This window comes from Pygocentrus nattereri, chromosome 19 (genome assembly GCF_015220715.1).
Source record: "Pygocentrus nattereri isolate fPygNat1 chromosome 19, fPygNat1.pri, whole genome shotgun sequence".
In the NCBI taxonomy this organism is placed as follows: Eukaryota; Metazoa; Chordata; class Actinopteri; order Characiformes; family Serrasalmidae; genus Pygocentrus; species Pygocentrus nattereri.
Genome location: NC_051229.1, coordinates 23,095,941 through 23,116,134, shown reverse-complemented (window position 1 = coordinate 23,116,134; position 20,194 = coordinate 23,095,941). Strand labels below are relative to the sequence as shown.

The 20,194-nt window shown below is 38.9% G+C and overlaps 1 protein-coding gene across 1 annotated transcript in view; it reads left to right on the top strand.

Annotated features, from left to right (window-relative positions):
* myo10 (myosin X) overlaps positions 1 to 20,194 on the top strand; it is an 85,226-nt gene that overhangs the window by 35,635 nt on the left and 29,397 nt on the right. Inside the window, exons 4-19 of the mRNA XM_017699216.2 lie at positions 2,668 to 2,855; positions 7,229 to 7,363; positions 9,069 to 9,193; positions 9,743 to 9,756; positions 10,013 to 10,097; positions 10,261 to 10,364; positions 10,866 to 10,995; positions 11,234 to 11,352; positions 11,623 to 11,769; positions 12,400 to 12,500; positions 13,598 to 13,664; positions 13,772 to 13,864; positions 15,448 to 15,516; positions 16,515 to 16,597; positions 16,808 to 16,916; positions 17,511 to 17,591. Of these exons, the coding sequence (XP_017554705.2) occupies positions 2,668 to 2,855; positions 7,229 to 7,363; positions 9,069 to 9,193; positions 9,743 to 9,756; positions 10,013 to 10,097; positions 10,261 to 10,364; positions 10,866 to 10,995; positions 11,234 to 11,352; positions 11,623 to 11,769; positions 12,400 to 12,500; positions 13,598 to 13,664; positions 13,772 to 13,864; positions 15,448 to 15,516; positions 16,515 to 16,597; positions 16,808 to 16,916; positions 17,511 to 17,591 (1,650 nt within the window). The remainder of the gene's footprint in view (positions 1 to 2,667; positions 2,856 to 7,228; positions 7,364 to 9,068; positions 9,194 to 9,742; positions 9,757 to 10,012; positions 10,098 to 10,260; positions 10,365 to 10,865; positions 10,996 to 11,233; positions 11,353 to 11,622; positions 11,770 to 12,399; positions 12,501 to 13,597; positions 13,665 to 13,771; positions 13,865 to 15,447; positions 15,517 to 16,514; positions 16,598 to 16,807; positions 16,917 to 17,510; positions 17,592 to 20,194) is intronic.

Sequence of the window (20,194 nt, the reverse complement as noted above, 5' to 3'; positions counted from 1 at the left end):
TGTGTGTGTGAAAAAATGACCATGTTTCATGAAGAAATGTCTTGCGGAATGCTTCTCTCACTCAGATCAAATTCCACAGCATTTAAAACACAAAGGACTCTCTCTCTTTTTTCTCCCCCCTTTTTATCTCTCCGATCTCTCTCTCTCTCTCTTTCTCTCTCTCTCTGTCTTTTGACCTTTCTGTTTCCTTCTTTCCCCATTCCTGTCTCCCCCCTCTCTCCCCTTTTCTCTTTCTCTTTTTCTCACTCTTCCTGCTCTCTGTCTCTATCGTTCTCTCTCTTCCTCTTTCTGTCTCCTTCCTCTCTCACTCTTTCTTTCAGTCTTTCACCCCTTTGCTCTCTCTCATACTTTTTCTGTCTCACATTCTTTCTTCCTCTTCCTCTCTCTCTCTCACTCTCTGTCTCTCTCCCTTTCTCATTCTCTCTCTTGCTTGGTCTCTCTCTTGCCTCTCCTTTTCCCCCATTCCTCTCTCTCTCTCTCTCTCTCTTTCTCTCTCCCTCCCTCTCTCCCTCTCTCTCCCATTTTCTCTCTTGCTTGCTCTCTCTCCTGCCTCTGTCCCTTTGTTCCTATTCCTCTCGCTCTCTCTCTCTCTCTCTCTCTCTCTCGCCGATTGTAAACAGCTGTGTTCCTTTTTTTCGTAGAGACAGAGAATGGTAGGCTAGCTAACTGCTCTGCTACCCACATCAACAACACACACACACACACACACAAACTGCAGGAGGGTGTAGAGAACTAGGGATTTTATAATTCATGAGAAGTTTATTCTTTTCAGACAAAATTTTTTTCTTTAGCTGCAGAGAGAGAGAGAGAGAGAGAGAGAGAGAAATAGCAGGAAATAGCTCTGCTTTAGTTTGGTTTGGAGCTGTAGCTTCTCATATTGCAGCCTACAGTTCACACACACCACACACACACTGCAATTAGTCTGTCTGCTGGATACACACTCTACATGTGGGATCTATACCACATCAGGGGTCTGTGTGCTTGCCTTCTACATGTGTTTGTGTCTTTACATGTTTGTGTCTGTTTATTAATAGAAGTTACTGTAAATTGCAGCTGTTTTAAGGCTCCATTAACATGGTGACAACAGCTGCTCATAGATGTGTATTAGGAATGTTAAGTGCTTTAGGAATGCCTTCAAGGTTTCAATCATTTTAATAGCTCTCCATTATTTGAGTTTATTCTGGTGTTGAAGTGCAATGCAGGACAAAGATAAGTTGTAAGTGTCCTGGAACAAAGAGTATTAATATTCGAGGTTTACATGCTTTCCTTTCTCTTTGGACATCTCTTTATAAGGTGTGTGGGGGTCTGAATCCCATCCTTGCTATATTTCAGCCTGATTCATTGGCAGAAAGCCATTTACAACAACAGTGGGTCTCTGGCAGTGTAAGCTGACCTCGCCACTAAATCTCAAACATGTTGCCACCACTTTGCTGTCACGTTGAAAGTATTCACATTGTTCTGCTAGGATTTCTCTATATAGTCTATGTCTTGATGTTAGCCTTTAGTTATTATTCTATGAGATATGATAAACCATCACCTACCCTGAAACCATCACCTTCTCTCTACAGTTAAACATTCTCTTATGTAAAAACCATTGCACGTATCTCCGTGCTCTACCAAAGGGCACTGTAGAGTATGCGTGTTGTGTTTTGGTCAAACATTCTGATCTAGGGATGCTCAGAAATTGTTCTAGAGACCAGCCCTCCTGGACCCCGTTTGTAATCTGTTCAGTCCAGTGAAGAAACATAAAAAGACTACTGCGGTCATGTAACAGAACACTGTCATTCAGCAGATACAAAGTGTGGCATAAAAGTGCAGAAGATAAACAGAAGCTGTTTACACTCTACCTGATTTAATGAAGTAGAACCTACACCACTGTTTAGCAAACATTTCACATAGGTATTAACTAACTAATTAGCTGTTGTTGAGCTAAAAAGTGTGAGATGATATAAATTAACATTAGCATTTGTCTGTTCATCTTGAAGACTTTAGACTGACCTCCTTTCCTGGTGTAAATTTCAAGCTACATCACCTACTTTTCAGTCTAGTACTAGATATTATGCACAGGAGAGAGATGATAAGTGATGCTCAGAGACAGTAAGTTTATTTGTACAGTTTGATTTTCTTCCTGTACCTTATTAAATAGTTTATATTTGCAAATTCTGAATTAAAAAATGAGGTAGTTTTTCAAGTCCTTTTCTACATGTGGCACTACCCGCAGGTTGTGTACTCAGCGCAGGCTCAGTGCATATTGTGAATGATTGCGCACATTGACATTTGTTACTAATTTAAATTTTCAGATTTGTTATTTAAAACATCCGTCATCTCAACCGTCATTCAAATGTATTTACATATTAGATGTAAAGTCGGTCAGTGAGTTCTAGGTTTATGCACACACACACACACACACACACACACACACACACACACACACACACACACACACACACACACAAACATGGATGGGTACGTACTTGAACACATAACACATATATATGTTCCTGCAATAATATAATTCATTCACTCACATCCAGTAACACACACAAATGCCATTCATATACATACAGACGTATGTTTTAAATAATTCATGCTTTGTTTTTCTTTCTCCCTTTCCCTTTCTCCCTTTCCCCCCTCTCTTTCTTTCTATGTGTATCTCTCTGTCTGTAGACATATATTGGGTCTATATTGGCAGCAGTGAACCCATATCAGCACTTGCCAGAGCTATATAGTGTTTCAGCAGTGGAGCATTACAGTCGGCATCACTTGGGTGAAATTGCTCCTCACATCTACGCCATCGCCAACGAGTGCTACCGGTCACTGTGGAAGCGCAGCAACAATCAGTGTGTGCTTATAAGGTACAGCATAGACACACACACAGGTTTGTTTTTATACAAATGTCCTATATATAAGTTATTCAATTTCTCATATGAGAAATCACCCTTCAGTTTAGTAGTTTGGTCCCTGCTCTCAGGTTTTACTACAGTGTCCTTTTTTTGTCAGGAAAATGTACAAAGACATGCATTTACACAAACAGTACCTCATACAGTGGATGCACACACACTATAGTTCTTCAAACAGACTGTAAATTCACATGGAAACTTTATACAGAGGTTGACAATGGCATTCCATAAATGTTTTTTTTGCATATTTCAATTGTGGATATGTAAACAGAGTATTTCTTAGTGTGTTAATGTTAAACAGTGTATTAGAAAGAAAACAGGGGTGTGATGGTAAAATGGCACAGATATAGCCATTTTATTTACTTTCCTCTTTGATAGTCCAGCAGAGGTGATTCTCAATTTGTTTCATTTATGTATCAAGCTTTTCACAGATATTTCTCACAAAAATCCTTAGAAGAAATAAATTATATAACACAAGTATGTGGACACCCCTCCTAATCATTGAGTTCAGCTGTTTCAGCAAGACATATTGCTAACAGGTGTATAAAATCAAGCACATAGTCGTGCAGTGTTCATAGATAAATGCTGGCAGTAGACTGAGTCGCATGAAAGTGACTTTAAACGTGGCACCATTATGGGATGCCACCATTGCCACAAGTGAATTCTGCCCTGCTAACTGTAAGTGCTATTTTTGTGAAATGGAAGCACCTAGGAGTAACAACAGCTCAGCCAAGAAGTGTAGACCATACAAACAAACAGAGTGGGGTGTTGAGCGCTGAGTACATACCATATAAAAACACCTATTCTCTGATCCATCACTCACTACTAGTCCAAATTGCCTCTGGAAGCAAAATCAGCACTATAACTGAACATTGGGAGCTTCATGAAATGGGTTTTCATGACAGTGCAGCTACACACAAGCCTAAGATCACTGCCACATTGCCAATTGTCGGCTAAAGCACACTGGCTAAAGCGGTACTCTGGAGAATGGATTGCACTTCACTGGAAGTCTTATGGATGAATCTGAATACAAAGGATGCCAGGAGAACCTACTGAATGCTATCTCCTGATACCCAGGAGATACCTACTGAAATGTAGGTAACAGTGCCAACAGTAAGGTTTATTTGAGGAGAGATAATGATCTGATCCTTTTTTCGAGGTTTGGGCTCAGCCCCTTAGTAATGTTAGTGCTACAGCACACAAAGGCAATTCTATGCTTTCAATTTTATGGCAACAGTTTAGGAAAGACCCTTCTCTGTTCTAGCAAGACTGCTCCTGTGCAAGCAAGGAGTTTGGTATGGAGGAACTCCAATGGCCTGCACAGAGCACTCCCCATAATTCAGGGAAATGTCCAATAAGCTCACATTGGTGTGGTGTCCACATACTTTTGGCCATGTAGTCATGTTGCAGTCATAATATGACTGAAATCTAATGACTGTGGACAATGATTGAAGTCTGCTTAAATTAATAATAATAATAGGTCTATTTAAAAGTATTAAACCTATGGAACATCTGGTTCCTATCACCACTGTTGTTTCTATAGAATCAAGCATCAAACCACTCTGAATGATTTTGTTTCATCATGATTGAAATTTTAATAAAATGGATGTGAAGTCCCCTTCACAAGTTTTATGTTTAGGTAATGATATATGAGTGAGGTGTGTGTGTGTGTGTGTGTGTGTGTGTGTGTGTGTGTGGTCTGTATGAATGTGTCTTTACACCCCCAGTGGTGTGGGAATATACTGTGTTTAGTGCCCTACTGTTTTATGTATAAGCCTCCCAATTTCCCTCAGCTTTAACTACCTGCTTGTTAACTTTAAGTGTGTGTGTGGGGGCGGGGGGGGGGTTAGTGCAGAAAGGTTTAGATGGTTTGTCTTTTGAGACAGAGCTGCTCTGTTAGGATTAGGATCCTTGTGTGATTCTGCATGATTCTCATGTCCTCCCTGAAGCAGAAAGTGAGCTGTAAATTGGTCAGACTCACCTGTTCTTGGAGCTGTTCTGTGTACACTGCAGCCAGGAGCCTCATTTATCACACCTGTAAACACTTCTTACTGCATCTGACATTATATGGTTTTCAATTAATATAATTAATAATATTTGGGATTTGCTGATTTGGCTTAGCTTTTCCAGAAACGGTGCAATGTATATTCCGTATATTCCAATGTAAGTTCTGTAACCATAGTTCAGTGGTCTGCATGGTATTTTTACAATGGGGAACATCGTCCTCATCTAGAAGGCAATGAGCTTTTTATAATTTACTCATAGGCCATAATCTATTAGTTTTGTCTAAAATCTCATTCTTGCTTATAGCTCAATCAGGTGCCAGGTTTTTTTCAGACATTATTGCTGAACACAGTGTTTTGAGGAGCTTCCATTGCACCATGGTTCTCTTATAGAATAGAACAGAATAGAACTTCATTGTCTAACAATGTAACAAAAGCAGTGCACAGACTTTATATTTAAACTTCCTTTTGTGTGTGTGTGTGTATATATATATATATATATATATATATATATATATATATATATATATATATATATATATATATATATAAAAAGTGTGATTTGTGTGTAATTTCTTTAAGTAATGATTCTTAAATTTTTTTTGACAACCACTGCAGTGTGGTGTCATTTTATTTACTCTGCTATCTCTATCCCATGGTGCAGTGGCTTCTTGTGATTATGAGAATTGTTATGAGGCTCTGAGGCAGAAAGCCTCCGCACAGCTGAAGGGTGTGAATCTGCAGGCTGCAAACTCTCAAAAATGCACACCACTTCATACGCACACATCCAGACAGACCCCTAAACTCACACACAGCCCGAAAACACGCTGATGTGGCTTTCAGACAGAGCACAGGGACAATAGACACAACCTTAAAGAGAGGGAGACGACACACTGCAGAAGCTGTTAAAGCTATGAGAATTTAGGTTTGGTATGTTTCCATAGTTGAACCTTTTGCTAAATATGACCTGAAGCTCTAACCCCAACCCTGACTGCTGACCCTTAAATATTGTGAAAGGTTAAACTCATGGCTGCCTGACGACACTAATTACTAAAATATGTAAAGGTCAAAAGTTCTCTGTGTGTCTGTGCCTGTGTGTGTGTCTCACATGCTTAGACAAAGTGTCTAGGGCTGTGGACACCAACTTGGAGATCTACTTTTTTGACTTCCAGTCTGCATCTGTCATGCTGCCCTGAGCTTAACGAACATTAAAGCTGAATCGAAACCACATACTACTATACTGTGCATACTATAATAAATGCGCTGGGTGAAGGGTGGTGTACTTTATTGACATACTGTTTAGTATGGACAGCCTAATGCATCTTATTAGTTATTAGAAGGAGTAGTTGAGTTAGATTGTGGTTGGTATTAGACTCTCCTGGAAAATAGAAATCCAGATGACCACTGACTTATGCCAGTGTTTCCCAACCCTGTTCCTGGAGGCCTCCGCATCTTGTACCATATATGGCAGGGGACAACTTGGTAGACTGTTGCTGGGTTGTGCCTAATCACTGATGTATGCAGTGCAGGGGGCCTCAGGGACCAGGTTTGGGAAACTGGCCTTGGAGATCAGTGCTCCCTCTGGTGGCTGAATAAGTTACTAAAGCATGTTATAATACAGGTAAAGAATTATTAGAGCTTTCCACGTAGCTTCCATTTTCCATTTTTAGCACATCCATTTATTTCAGGATCAGTTCTATAGATCAACAGAATCCTTTTTTAAATTCACATGCCCTAGATTTCAAAACCAACCACACTTGTGCATTTTTGAAGGTCATTTTAACATCTCACATTCTTTCTGTAAGTTAAGTATATATATATATATATATATATATATATATATATATATATATATATATATATATATATATACACACACGCTACTGAACTCACTGAACTCACAGTGTCTGGAACTTGAATTTGAATGTGATGGCTTCTGAGCTTATTTTGGGCTGGATTTGGCCATTGGACCATCAAATGAACAGGCCTACTATATATCTTGTGTCTACTCTTAAATTTATTTATTTTTTTTTTCAATTTTGTCATGACAGTGACATGCCACTACATGTCAATGTCACTGCCGTGCTAAAGATTCCTTCCTGTGGGGGTTCTGTCCACCGATGGATGAGGTAAAATTAAGCATAGAAAAATACAACCCGAAATTGTAGAACTACAAAATTAAAAGTATGTATGTGGTAAGTGGACCTGACAAAATAGAGAATAAGTAGATGTAAGACAGTGTACCTAATAAAGTTGCCAGCAAGTGTATGTGAACATCAACTGATCTTTCAGTGTGTGTGTGTCTGTGTGTGTGTTGGGTGCCAGTGGGGAGAGTGGTGCAGGTAAGACGGAGAGCACGAAGGTGATTCTTCGTTTTTTATCAGTGATGAGCCAGCAGAGTCTAGAAGTTTCTGCCAGACACACATCATCACACGTGGAGGAGGCCCTATTGGAGAGCAGGTATACACACACACACACACACACACACCCACACACACACACACACACACACACACACACACACACACAGGGATGGAGGAGTAGCTAAGTAGCGTGCTACTTTTTGTAGTTAGCAACAATTTTCTGTGGCTAGTAGCTGTAGCCTACAGTTTTATGAAATGTGGCTATACAAATATTTGTGTAGCTATAGTGAAAGTTTTTGCTACAATTTCGCTACAGTTTTCAGAAATTCGAGCCATAGAATGCAGTCATTAACTGAGCTGGTGGCAACAGTACAAACCTGACTGAGACAATTACAGCGTGAGCAAATGGGCGCCCGGCCCACCTCTGATCACATCTTACTAGCAGGCTTAACTCAGGGGTCGCAACTGAAATGTTAAGAATGTCCTTGCAAGAAAATTGGAACCACCTTGGGAGGCACAACATTTAATACCCACTTTACCATCTTGGCTCAGTGTGCGCTGAGGTAGCAGTACAGGCTAAAAGTATAAACGAATACTCTTTGCTCTGCTTTAAGCTTTAGCTCAGCTGTAGTCGCTTTTCTCGCATCTCAGGAAACATCTCCATGAGTTTTTTGTATAAAGCCATTTCTCATTCATCTGCTTCTCGTTCGAATTTTCCCGTTCCAACTTAAATGTTGCATGAGGCACCAGATTGTCCTGCTCTGCCATTTAAAGTGGAACAGCAGAATTCAAACAAGAAGCTGGAGAATGAGAAGTGTGTCACTGCTGGACAGCGAATTGTCACCAACCAAAAAAGGCCAGCCAACACCGTCCTCTGGGCAGCATCCTGTGACCACTGATGACCAACACCAAATGTGCAGCAGTAGATGAATTATCTCTGACTCTGACATCTGCAAGGTGGACTGACAAGGTAGGAGTGTTTAATAGAGTGGACAGTGAGTGGACATTTAAGTGAGTGGAGTGTTTAAAAACTCTAGCAGCACTGCTGTGTCTGATCCACCCAGACCAGCACAACGCACACTAACACACCACCACGTCAGTGTTACTGCAGTGCTGAGAATGATCAACATAAAATTATTTGCACAAAATTCTCTGGTTTGTATGATTTTTTGTTGATTATTGTTAGGAAAAACCTGGAATGATTGACTTTGCCTTTAGTCTAAATTCTTGTTGGATATCACACCTTTGGTTGTGTGATTGTTGGTTACACTTAAACTTACTTTTTGGTGATGTTTTTTTATACATGCTTTTAAATAGTTTCTTTCTGACACATGATTAAATGCAGTGTCTTGTCCACACTATCAGTTGGGCTTGTTTGGTGTGTCAGGAGATTCACAAACAAACATTCTGACAATGATGCACTTTCTGACGCGCTTTAAAAGTAGCTAAAATGTAGTGCACTACTTTTCAAAAAGTAGCTACAAGTAGCCACTACTTTTTCTGGAAAAGTAGCTAGCTACAAATTTTGGGAAAGAAGCTACAAAGTAGCTAACTTCTAATTTTTCAGTAGCTATCCCAGTCCTGTACACACACACGCACACACACACACACACACACACACACACACACACACACACACAGAGCAGTTAATTTTCAAAAACATACTTACTTACATACATATTTTGTTTTTTATGAACCATATATTTATATATTTTTTAAAATTACATTTCTAATTTTTTTCTCCCTCTCTCGTTCTATCTTTCTCTATCTTCTGCACTCTTGCTCTGTGTCTTCTTATTTAGTCCTATAATGGAGGCATTTGGGAACGCTAAGACAGTTTATAATAACAACTCCAGCCGATTTGGGAAGTTCATCCAGCTTCATTTCAGTCAGCGCGGGAACATTCAGGGAGGAAAGATTGTCGATTGTATCCTGAATTACTCTCACACTGACACTGTTGAAAGATCAATGCTTCCTCTGCTTCCTCTAATGCTTGTCAGTGCTGTGTGTGTGTGCACCAGTCATGAATTTTTATTGCCAATTCCGCTTCCAGTTTATTTGCAGAGCAACTAGTGGCCCATTTATTAGTCATTTCTTTTTAGGGCAAAAGTAGAACAATGGCAATAACATTGTCTATGTGTTCTTTACTTTAAACTTGCACCATGTGGGTGAATCCACTGATCTGAAACATAATATTCAAATGTAGCATGTGTATACTTGGCTCCCTCTCATTTACATTCTAACATCGTTATACAGATCAGGCCAAATAAAAAAATAGTGCAGATGCAGATCACATGTTTTAGATGGTTGATTATAATCCTGGGTGATTTCAGTGTATCTATTGTGTGTGTGTGTGTGTGTGTGTGTGTGTGTGTATGTGTGTGTGTGTGTGTGTGTGTGTGTGTGTGTGTGTGTGTGTGTGTATAGAATAGAAAACTGAGCTTATAATTTTCTTTGACCATTGTTCTCAATAAAGACTTACTGGAGAAGGTGAGCTATTATAATTATTATGATCATGATTGTTATTATTATTATTATTATTATTATTATGGTTATGATTATTATTATTGTTGTTGTTGTTGTTATTATTATATAAAATTTCACAAAAAATTCAGTGATAGTTTTGCAGCTAGAACCACCAAACTTTGTACCATCGTGGAGCATATTTTTAGTTAATAGTTTTATTTTGTTTGAAATTATTTGTGCGTATTTATTACTTATAATTTTTCTCATCTCACCCCTTTAGAATCGTGTTGTGCGTCAGAATCCAGGAGAAAGGAACTATCACATATTCTATGCTTTACTGGCAGGAACCAATGCTGAACAGAAGGGTGAGCACAGGTTAAACCAAGTCACAACAAGAGTTTTGGAGTGCCCTTTGGATTTTTATGGAAGCTTGTTTATCTTTTCTGGTACTGAAGAAAAAAATCAAATATGTTTACTCTGTGTCTTTTATTATCTTATTCTGCCTCTTTCTTTGTCTCTATTTTTCAGAGGCCTTCTCTCTGCTGCCTGCTGAAAGTTTTCATTACCTGAGTCAGTCTGGTTGTGTGAGAGATGACACCATTGATGATAAATGCACCTTTCAGGAGGTTCTGGTAAGATTCTCAAATGAGATTTGTTGTTACTTTAAAGAAACAATGTGATAAAAAACATTTCATTAGTGCTCACACATTCAGAGCACTCACACTGCAGCGCATCCAACAATAAAGACAGCATTGTGCTGCCTTTATAAAGTGATAAAAAACACAGTAGCACATGGAAACCTGACCTGTCTATCTATATGGATAAATGGTCATATTTCTTTCTGACTCTGAAGTCAGAGTGATTAGAAGGAACCTTTTCATACCTGCCCTTACTGGTACCACTTATAATTGGATTATTTGAGACGTATGTTAATTCCGGGTGTGAACAGGGTCTGAAAATATTGCTGGGAACACACTAGGTGAAATACAATTAATAAAACAAAACAAAACAAAACAAAAAAGAAAACTCCTAATGGATTTAGGCTTTTGTAACATCCATACTCCAATAATCATCAAACAGTCAGACTGTTTCTTTTGCATGACTGAAGACTCAATGCCAGGACTGTGTTTCAGAATGCCTTGCGGACAATGCAATTTGGAGAAGAGAGTATTCATGAGGTTTTGAGGCTTTTGGCTGGAATTCTGCACCTGGGCAACATTGAGTTCATCACAGCTGGAGGAGCCCAGGTCTCATCCAAAGCAGGTCTGTCCTTATTCCTCCTGTCACTTCTTAAACAATTTGCTTTTGCAAATGCTGAATTAAAGTAAATCACTGTACTTTGCTTTGACTCTGTCTATCTCTTGCTTGGTCCATCTGCTTCATAATTAAGTCCCTAACTTAAAGGTGATTATGTAACGTCTATAAAAAGCTAATAACATCTGTTTGTATGTGTGTATCTTTGTTTGTATGTATGGTATATGGTGTGTGATGGTGTGTGTAGCTCTCAGCAGTGCAGCAGAGCTGTTGGGGTTGGACTGTACTCAACTGGCTGAAGTTCTAACTCACAGATCCATGATTCTCAGAGGAGAAGAAATCAGCACACCACTTACTGTAGAACAGGTGACACAGGGACACAGTATACACATTTTCTTGTACCTTTGTAAGTAGCCTCACACACAGCAGTCACGTTGCATCTTCTCACAAGAACCTACTTGGCACAGTGTTATCAGTTATGATTACTTATAACTCTTAAGTCATTCAAGATTGCGCATTGTTCTCTGATAAGAGACGTGTTTTCATATGGTTCACTAAGATCAATTCATCAAGCATATTCGGTATGTTTGTGTGTGTGTGTGTGTGTGTGTGTGTGTGTGTGTGTTTGTGTATTAGGCGGTTGATTCTCGAGACTCCATGGCAATGGCTCTCTACTCTCAGTGCTTCACTTGGATCATTCGTAAACTCAACAAGCGAATCCATGGCAATGACAACTTCAAGTCTATTGGCATTCTGGACATCTTTGGATTTGAGAACTTTGAGGTGAGAAATATATTTCAGATTCTAGGGCCATGTTACAGAAACATCCTTACTCTGAACCCCCCTGTTAAACAGCAGGGGGAGGTGTTTTTAACTTTTTCAGTGATGGTTACTAGAACCTCCATCTCACATTGGTTTTGGTTTCCTTCTTTCTCTCTACTGTAGTATAAATGTGTGAAAAATCATATCCTGAGTTTTCAGATCTTTACACAGGACTAAAGCTAGGGAGTTTCTGTGATACGGCCCCTGCTGCATATAATCCAATCATCAAATGAATAATATACACCTGAATTATTAATATTAAGGATTTATAAAATGAATATGGCATCGATTACTCTGTACTGTGGCATAGTGAATGGCATAGTCAAAATATGAAAGGCACCTGTTTTTTAATATGGCTATTTAATCTAATAGTCTATGGCTCTAGGCTCAATGTTCCTTCCAGTCGTCTTTGCTGTTGTGCCCTTTAATAAGGCGCTGAACTCTAAGTAGCTCCAGGGCTTCTGTAGCATGTTACATGTGAGCCTCTAGCTATAAGCACTGTCAAGCCAGGCTTAATGCAGATGTAGATGGGATTAAATAAATGTGCATTACTCTTCAGAATTTGGATCGTTTGTGCTTCTCTCTCATCAGGTGAACCGGTTTGAGCAGTTCAGCATTAACTATGCCAATGAGAAGCTGCAGGAGTATTTCAATAAACACATCTTCTCTTTGGAGCAGCTGGAGTATAACAGGTGAGGCATTTTTGTAGGTAATTTTCAAAGATACAACATGATTTGACACATTGCAGTGCTGTTATCATGATGCAATACATATCTTAATGTTCTTAGTTGTTTGTGGGATTTGACAAGTCAATAAACACATTCATTCCAGTAGTGGAGTCACCAAACATATGCCAATAAAAGCAAAAACCATCATGTATGGATACTGACATACATTTTTGTTACAAAGTCACCATTCTATAATGTAACAATATCAATTCCTTTATAAGATGTCTGTTATAATCTAGAGCCACTGTGAGAATTCAAGAATCATTGTTATAAAAAATCCTCAAAGAAAAGGATTTGGTTATTCTTGGAATGATAACATGGGCCAGTGGTATGCTGCATTGCCAGAGTGAAATTCTAAAGTTGAAAAAAATCAGTGACCCTCAACAAGTATGTTACACATTTTAAATAAAAAAAAATCTTCTATGCCAGCTGTCTTTAAAGTGATACCACATTTACCCCACACAATTACAAAGACTCATTGCCATGGTATTTGGTGGTTCTGAATCACCATGGCATTAGGGCTTTCTGAATAACAATGGCATTTGAGGATTCTGAATCATTTGAAACAGCAGCCAGAAAGCATACTCTCAGCACTTAGGATAAGAGGCTTCTATTGCAAAAATGAATAAAGAAATCTTCATTTCATGTTTATTATCATTATACATTCTCTCAAGTGTGCATGACGATTTTATTGTACATTTCAAACAATCTTTCTGAATATTGAATAAACGGTGTATATGACATGTAAATTTATGGCATTTATGCTTATGTTCAAATGCTGTCCAAGTGACTAATGTAGGTTTGAATTCATCAACAATCTATGGCTATGTCCTTTTTGCATTAGAAGAGGGAACAATGCTTCCTCGTTTTCTCTCTCTGTACAAAACAGTACAGGGAAGTGCAGGGGAGCTGTCAGCTAAGCTGTTAATGATTTGAAGTTGTTGTTCTACACTTCACTGAACGTAATTAATCTAAGCTTTAGTCCGGACAGAGAAGTTAAGCAGTGTGTGTGTGTGTGTGTGTGTGTGTGTGTGTGTGTGTGTGTGTGTGTGTGTTAATAGGGAAGGGCTGGTCTGGGATGATGTTAATTGGATGGACAATGGAGAATGCCTGGATCTCATAGAGAAGGTAACACAAACTTGGCATACCAATTTAAAATATGTGTATTTTTGATTACATTCATACGCAGTTGATGTGAGTTTTTTCATGTGTATCTGTTTTGTGTGTGTCTGCAGAAGCTGGGTCTGCTGGCTCTGGTGAATGAGGAGAGTCATTTCCCCAAAGCCACTGATGCTACCTTGCTGGAGAAACTCCACAGCCAACACTCTGTAAATCTATTCACATGCATGATGCACATACAAATATGTGTATACACATATACACAGCACCCATACTCCCAGAAAAAAACTCTGAAGCACATCTGTACCATATGGTCTCATTCTGTTCTTTGAAAGTAACAGGAAGCCTGTTGACATGAAATGCACTTTTTAGCCACTGTGGCAAGGCATAAAAGAATCTAAACACAGGAAGTTGCACTGAAATGATGAATTCAGTTCTTTTTTTAATCAAGAGCATGTCTCTCTTCATTCTGTTTGTGTTGACATATAACTAGGGTTTTAGAACAAGTCAAATAATGAATCATTAAAATAATGAAGTATTTATTGCTTTCAGTAATTCAATAACATTATTTTCATCATGTGAATGTTGGGTTCACATGAACCCAGAGAAGAAGAACACATAATTTCCATGGACATTTTCATCACCAATGTCCAGTGAGAGCAACAGTGGCTGCATGTCATCCAGTGCTGACATTTATTGATATTACTGATATTGCCAGGATCAGCTGCAATATGCTTATAAATCATACTGAAGGCACCATGTACTTCAGTGACAAACATGGTAGTAGCTAGAAATAACTTTGGTTTCATTAAGAGAGCCATCAATGGAACCATTTAAAAGCTGTATATGAAGAGGTCTACAGTCACAATAGCAACACACAGCGTGCAAACAGCTGGGCTTCAGGGTGGAACTACAGTCACATGCAAAAGTTTAAACATCAAATGTTTTGTTGATTTTCTAAAATAAGTTTACATATCTTCTACAAGGAACAACTTAAATATGGCATTTGCTACAAATTTTAGTGCAGAGCTTCTACTTATCTGTTGGGTTTCCCATATTTTAATAAAAATAAAGCATAAAATATTTGGCTGCATGTTAAATGCAAATCAATTCAAATAAATAATAATTGTGCATTAAGTATGCAGAAGTATGTTGTTCTACTTATTTTTAAGGAAGAAAATCAACAACACATACAATTTGACCAGGGCCCGAAATTTTGTGTATAAGTGTATGAATGGTTCTAAGGGTCAAACAAGGAAAATGTATTACCTGTGTCTAAAAATAAGTGTCATTAATAATTTAACATGCTACTACATTATTAATGCATTAGCTTTGACACCAATACATGAACCACGTATTGTAGGGGCCAAGTGGCAGATGCTGAAGCAACTGGGTATTGCTTATAATGTAAGAACGTTTTAAGTCAACAGGATTTCTGTTCTTTTCTAAAACCGTATCTAAATTGTCTGTGGTAACCAACCACATACTAGAGGTGGGGTTAATAAAGATTAGGTTGAAAAATGCAGAAGTATTTCCTCAATCATCGGATTAGATTTTTTCATTTTATTGTAGCTGTGATATGAATTTAGTCTACCAGAGAACAGAGTGATGCAAAATGTGATCAGGACACTTCACTACACATCCTTGCTAAGCCTGTGTGTGCTTCCCCTTGTACATCCACTACAGCAGCTACATTATGCCCTCTGCAGGCCAACCTCATTGTTTTACCACACATCCAAACTTGTTCTCTCTTTATCTCAGCATTTCTCCCTCTCTCATTTTCTCTGTATAGAAAAATCCTTTCTACATAAAGCCTCGAGTTGCTGTGCACTATTTTGGAGTGAAGCACTATGCAGGAGAGGTATGACATGTTTGAAACTGCATGTGTGTTTATGTGTTTGTGCTTGTTTTGGGGTCTTTGCTGTGTGTGTATGTGTGTGGAGAGGGCTTACCAGTGTGGGTAAAACACAGTAAAGTTTTGCTGATTTGTTCAAATAAGCCATCGCACCTCTACGAGGAACTTACAACTTACATATGGCCTTTTTCAAAAAATGTAGTGCAGAGTTTAACACACTTAACCATAATAAACCATAAAACATAACTTTTGCATAGACAACCTTTCATGTTTGAAAATTTCATGTAACTTCAGCATGAATCAGTAGGAGTAAAATGCTGGAGGCTGAAAAAGCAGGCACATTTAAATGTGTTGGTTTTTGTGACATCACATAAGTAATGAATTCCATTTCCAATTATCTCTGCCCTTTAATCAAGCTTGTCAGAGTATGAGTGCTGGTCTAGAATCAGCTCCTGCCAATAAGGTCATTAAAAATAAGCAAGCAATCTGATCAGTGGTGTAAGTAGGATCTTAACAGGATCTAAACAAGGATTTAAACAAACAATGAATGGGTCCCTTGCCATACAAAATGACTTTAATTTATAAAAATGCCAATGTAATTTGCATATTTGTTCATTAATGTTATGTCTTAAAGGAGCTGATGCTCTCAAGACATGCCACTCCACCTGCTAACATCAAAATGTTTCTTAGACTACCTATTTGGTTTGCTACATAACATTGGAACAAATAGAAAAAACACAAAATAAAGTACACTAGAAGTAACGTGTTGTTTGTCAGTGAAGTTATGTATGATGCCTACAGTTAGAAGAACACAAGTTTGATTTCTTCGCTACCCCTATAGTTATGCCACTGAATCTGATCCTAGGTGAGCACTCATACTCTGAGGAGCTTTATTAGTCCTTGCCTTGGTCTTAGATCAGTGTTCTTTCTCTGAGATGCTTGATTAATATGGGTCAATATTGCTATTAATATTGTGTGCTGTATACGTGTTTCTCTTTTAAAAGGTGGTCTATGATGTAAGAGGGATCCTGGAGAAGAACAGAGACACTTTCAGAGATGACATTCTCAACATTCTCAGGGAGAGCAGGTGTGTGTGTGTGTGTGTGTGTGTGTGTGTGTGTGTGTGTGTGTGTGTGTGTGGGTGTGTGTACACTTTTTAAGTTGAAACATGGATCTTACAGTGATTGTGATTCACTGTCTTTCATTTGGAATTAATTCCCATATATCCTATTATACAGTGTTTTTCTTTGTTTGCTCTCTTTCTCTCTCTCTCTCTCTCTCTCTCTCATCCCACCAGGTTGGATTTTGTCTATGATCTCTTTGAGAGGATGAGCGGTAGGTGTGGGCAGGACATGATAAAGAGCAGCTCACAGCACCGCAGGCCAACGGTCAGCTCCCAGTTTAAGGTCAGTAGCTATGTGCGATTCTAGGTTCATTACAGTAGAAACTGGTGGAACATCAAAAAGTTGCTTTCTTAAATGGCCAAAGTATCTAGAATTGGAGTAAACATGGCTGCCCAGTCTCATGGACAGACCCATGAGATGTTTTCACTCTCTGGAAAAAAATTGTGACAGTTTGTGAGTTTTTGAGTCAGTAGTGGGGTCGGCAACTCATTTAGATTGCAACCCTAAATTGTACCTGATTTTACCTATCAACTGACATTTTAGGTGGGTTCAGGTGGGTAGATGTTTTGGTACTGTCAGTGTTTGGTGGTAAGCAAATTTTTCTCACCAGTTTTGTAATTTGTTTTGTTTTCCACTTTGTCTAAAATAAAATGCAGACTATGGATATGTGTGTCATAGAAGGATGTATTTTTCATACAGACTGTCTTTGGAGTTGAGTCTGATTCTGGGATCGACTCCTGATCAGACATGTATCTTATAATTATCTTGCCCAAGTATTTCAATAAAACTGTAGTTAGCAATCACATTTGCAATAAAATAGGCTATAACACCACTGTTACCAATTGTTGTTAAACCATCCTTTATTTCTTCTTCCAGAATTCTTTGCACTCCCTGATGTCCACACTCAGCACATCTAATCCTTTCTTTGTGCGCTGCATCAAACCAAACAACAACAAGGTATGCCTTAAACACACAAACACATCTTCTAAGCCGCTTCCCCCTCAAGGCCACCGGGGGGGGGTGCTGGAGCTTATCCCAGCTGTCATTGGGCGGAATACAGAATACACCCTGGACAGGTCACCAGACCATTGCAGGGCAGACAGACAGACAGACGCATTCACGCAATTTAGCAAGTCCAATTGGCCTGACTGCATGTCTTTGAACTGTAGGAAGAAAGCCACACAGACACGGGGAGACCATGCAAACTCCACACACTACACACAGCTCATGAAATGTAAAAGTAAGTGTTACTGAGGAGGACACAAAAACACACACACACACACACACACATATTTTCTAAGCCGCTTCTCCCTCAAGGTTGCGGTGGAGTGCTGGAGCCTATCCTATTGATCGGGTGGAAACACCCTGGACAGGTCGCCAGTCCATCGCAGGGCAGACATAAAAACAATACGCAGCAAATCTACTTTTAAAAAAGACAATACAGATGTCTATTTTTTGCCTCTCCACTGTTTTGGACAGTGGATAGAAGGTGTGTTTCATGTCAACAGTTGTCAACATTAGCACACAAACAGTATTGTTGTTAACATTTGTTACCTCGTTAACATATTGATTTGAAATGTCTTTTACTTAGGACACATGCAAAATTACTGCAATGGTAAAGAGAGACTGGCATGCTAATCAACATCATAGAGACTTTTTAAATGAGAGTTGTACATCCAATTTAATTAATTAATATGCATATTTTATGTGGCACAGAGTTTTATGTGTATGTGACAAGACTATGACATTGTGAACAATGTGATGGCCTATTTTTCTTCATAGTGCTACTAGTATTTATGACTATATTCAGCTATTTTGGTGTTTCTGTAAGTTTCATGTGCCGTCCCGCAAACATCCATACCTGAGTTCTAGCTGGCATACAACCTGTAAGCATTCACATATACACATATTCATTAATAAAAACTATTTGTAGAATACAAGATCAGGTAAGAGGTAGGAATACTGAATAAAGTAAAAACTAAATAAGAAAAACTGAGTACAAAAACAACAGTGTGTTAAGTAACGCAACAATGCTTAGGTCTAATAATGGTTAATGAGGGTATTGGCATGAGGAAAGGAGCCTGGTTATTTTAACCCTTCTTAGAAGTATCTGCTTGAGAGGAGAAGTTAAAATAGGTGATGGCCAGGGTGTAGTAAGCCAGCTTTCTAGTTCTGAAGTTGTGCAGATGAAGCAGATGGATAGGTCATCCAATCATCTATTAAAAATGTGTGGTACAAGTCCGTCACCGCAAACCTTCATAGAGGAGGGTGAAACACTTTCTGAGCCTGGTCCCTTTCTGACCTCTTGTCTCTGGAAAGGCACATGTGCTTTTCATAGATCTTCAAGACAAGCTGGGTGACTGACCAGAGAGAAGTCAGAGATGGGGAGGGAGTGCTGATGTTTGTGCTGCAATGGGTGTAAATTGGAGGTGGAGATATGCGTGATACAGAGCTTTTTGAACCTGCATTAGTTTGCATCCAGATCGTCAGCCAGCAGTTGTTCCCCCATTGTCTGGATAATGGCTTCTTGTAGCTGGTGACGACTTGCAGGCTTTTCTGTAAAGTCGTTGGGTTACTGGAATAGCTCCTTTTAACTGCTTTGGTAGAGAGAGATCCTTCTTTGCTTATAGAGTGCTGCATCTCCATTTCTGTATGCCTCCTATCTGGACTGATACAACTGTCTGAATTTCAGACTGAGCATGTGTTTGTGATTGATGTATTTAATTCAAGTCTTAACGGGACTACAAATGTCTTAATACAAGCCGATGTAAGATGTCACAGTGTATTATTATCCAGGGTGTTGGCTTCAATTACAATCCAGTCAGTGTACTGTACTGACTGCAAATTTAACAGAATTTAGGTTCTGGCCAAAGGTTGGAGAAGATTAAGTGGGAAGTGATCCCAAGGCTACCAGGAATGTTCTTAAAACAGTCTAACAGTGATCTTATGTGGTACTCTCCCATCTGGGGCAAGTAATATGCTGGCAGTTGTTTGGCAGTTCATGAGTGAGCTCTGTAGAAGACCTTTAAAACAGTGAAAACAGTCAACGTGTTTATGGTCCACGCTGGTTATCTATTTCACATGGGTCTGCTGTGACTTCTGCATCTTTCTTGTTGGTATATTGCTTTCTATCTCACATTTTAGATTACAATTATGTGAGAGCACACCACTAGAGATGGCATATCAGAAGAACGGCTATAGTTATTGGGTCGATATCAGCAAAAAAGCTGTATTCAATATTGGAGGGCAGAAAAACTTTCTTCCTGTGGGGTAGTAGAGCAGTTTTAGTCTACTAAACTACTTTTAGATGTTCATCTTAAGTGAAGAGCTTCAATTAAAATAGCTGATCTTAAAGGTAAGTATTTTTTTTAAGAAAAAAATGTTTAACCTATATTTATTCCTTCAATATCGGTTTCAGAAAAGTGGTAGTGTACTATCTCTAGCACAGCATTGAAAAAAACTGACAGTTTCCTGCTAACCTATACATTCACTCATTTGTCTTTTCATCAGCTACCACTTTGTAGGTTTACAGTGACTGACAGTAGCCCAGCTGTTGATGC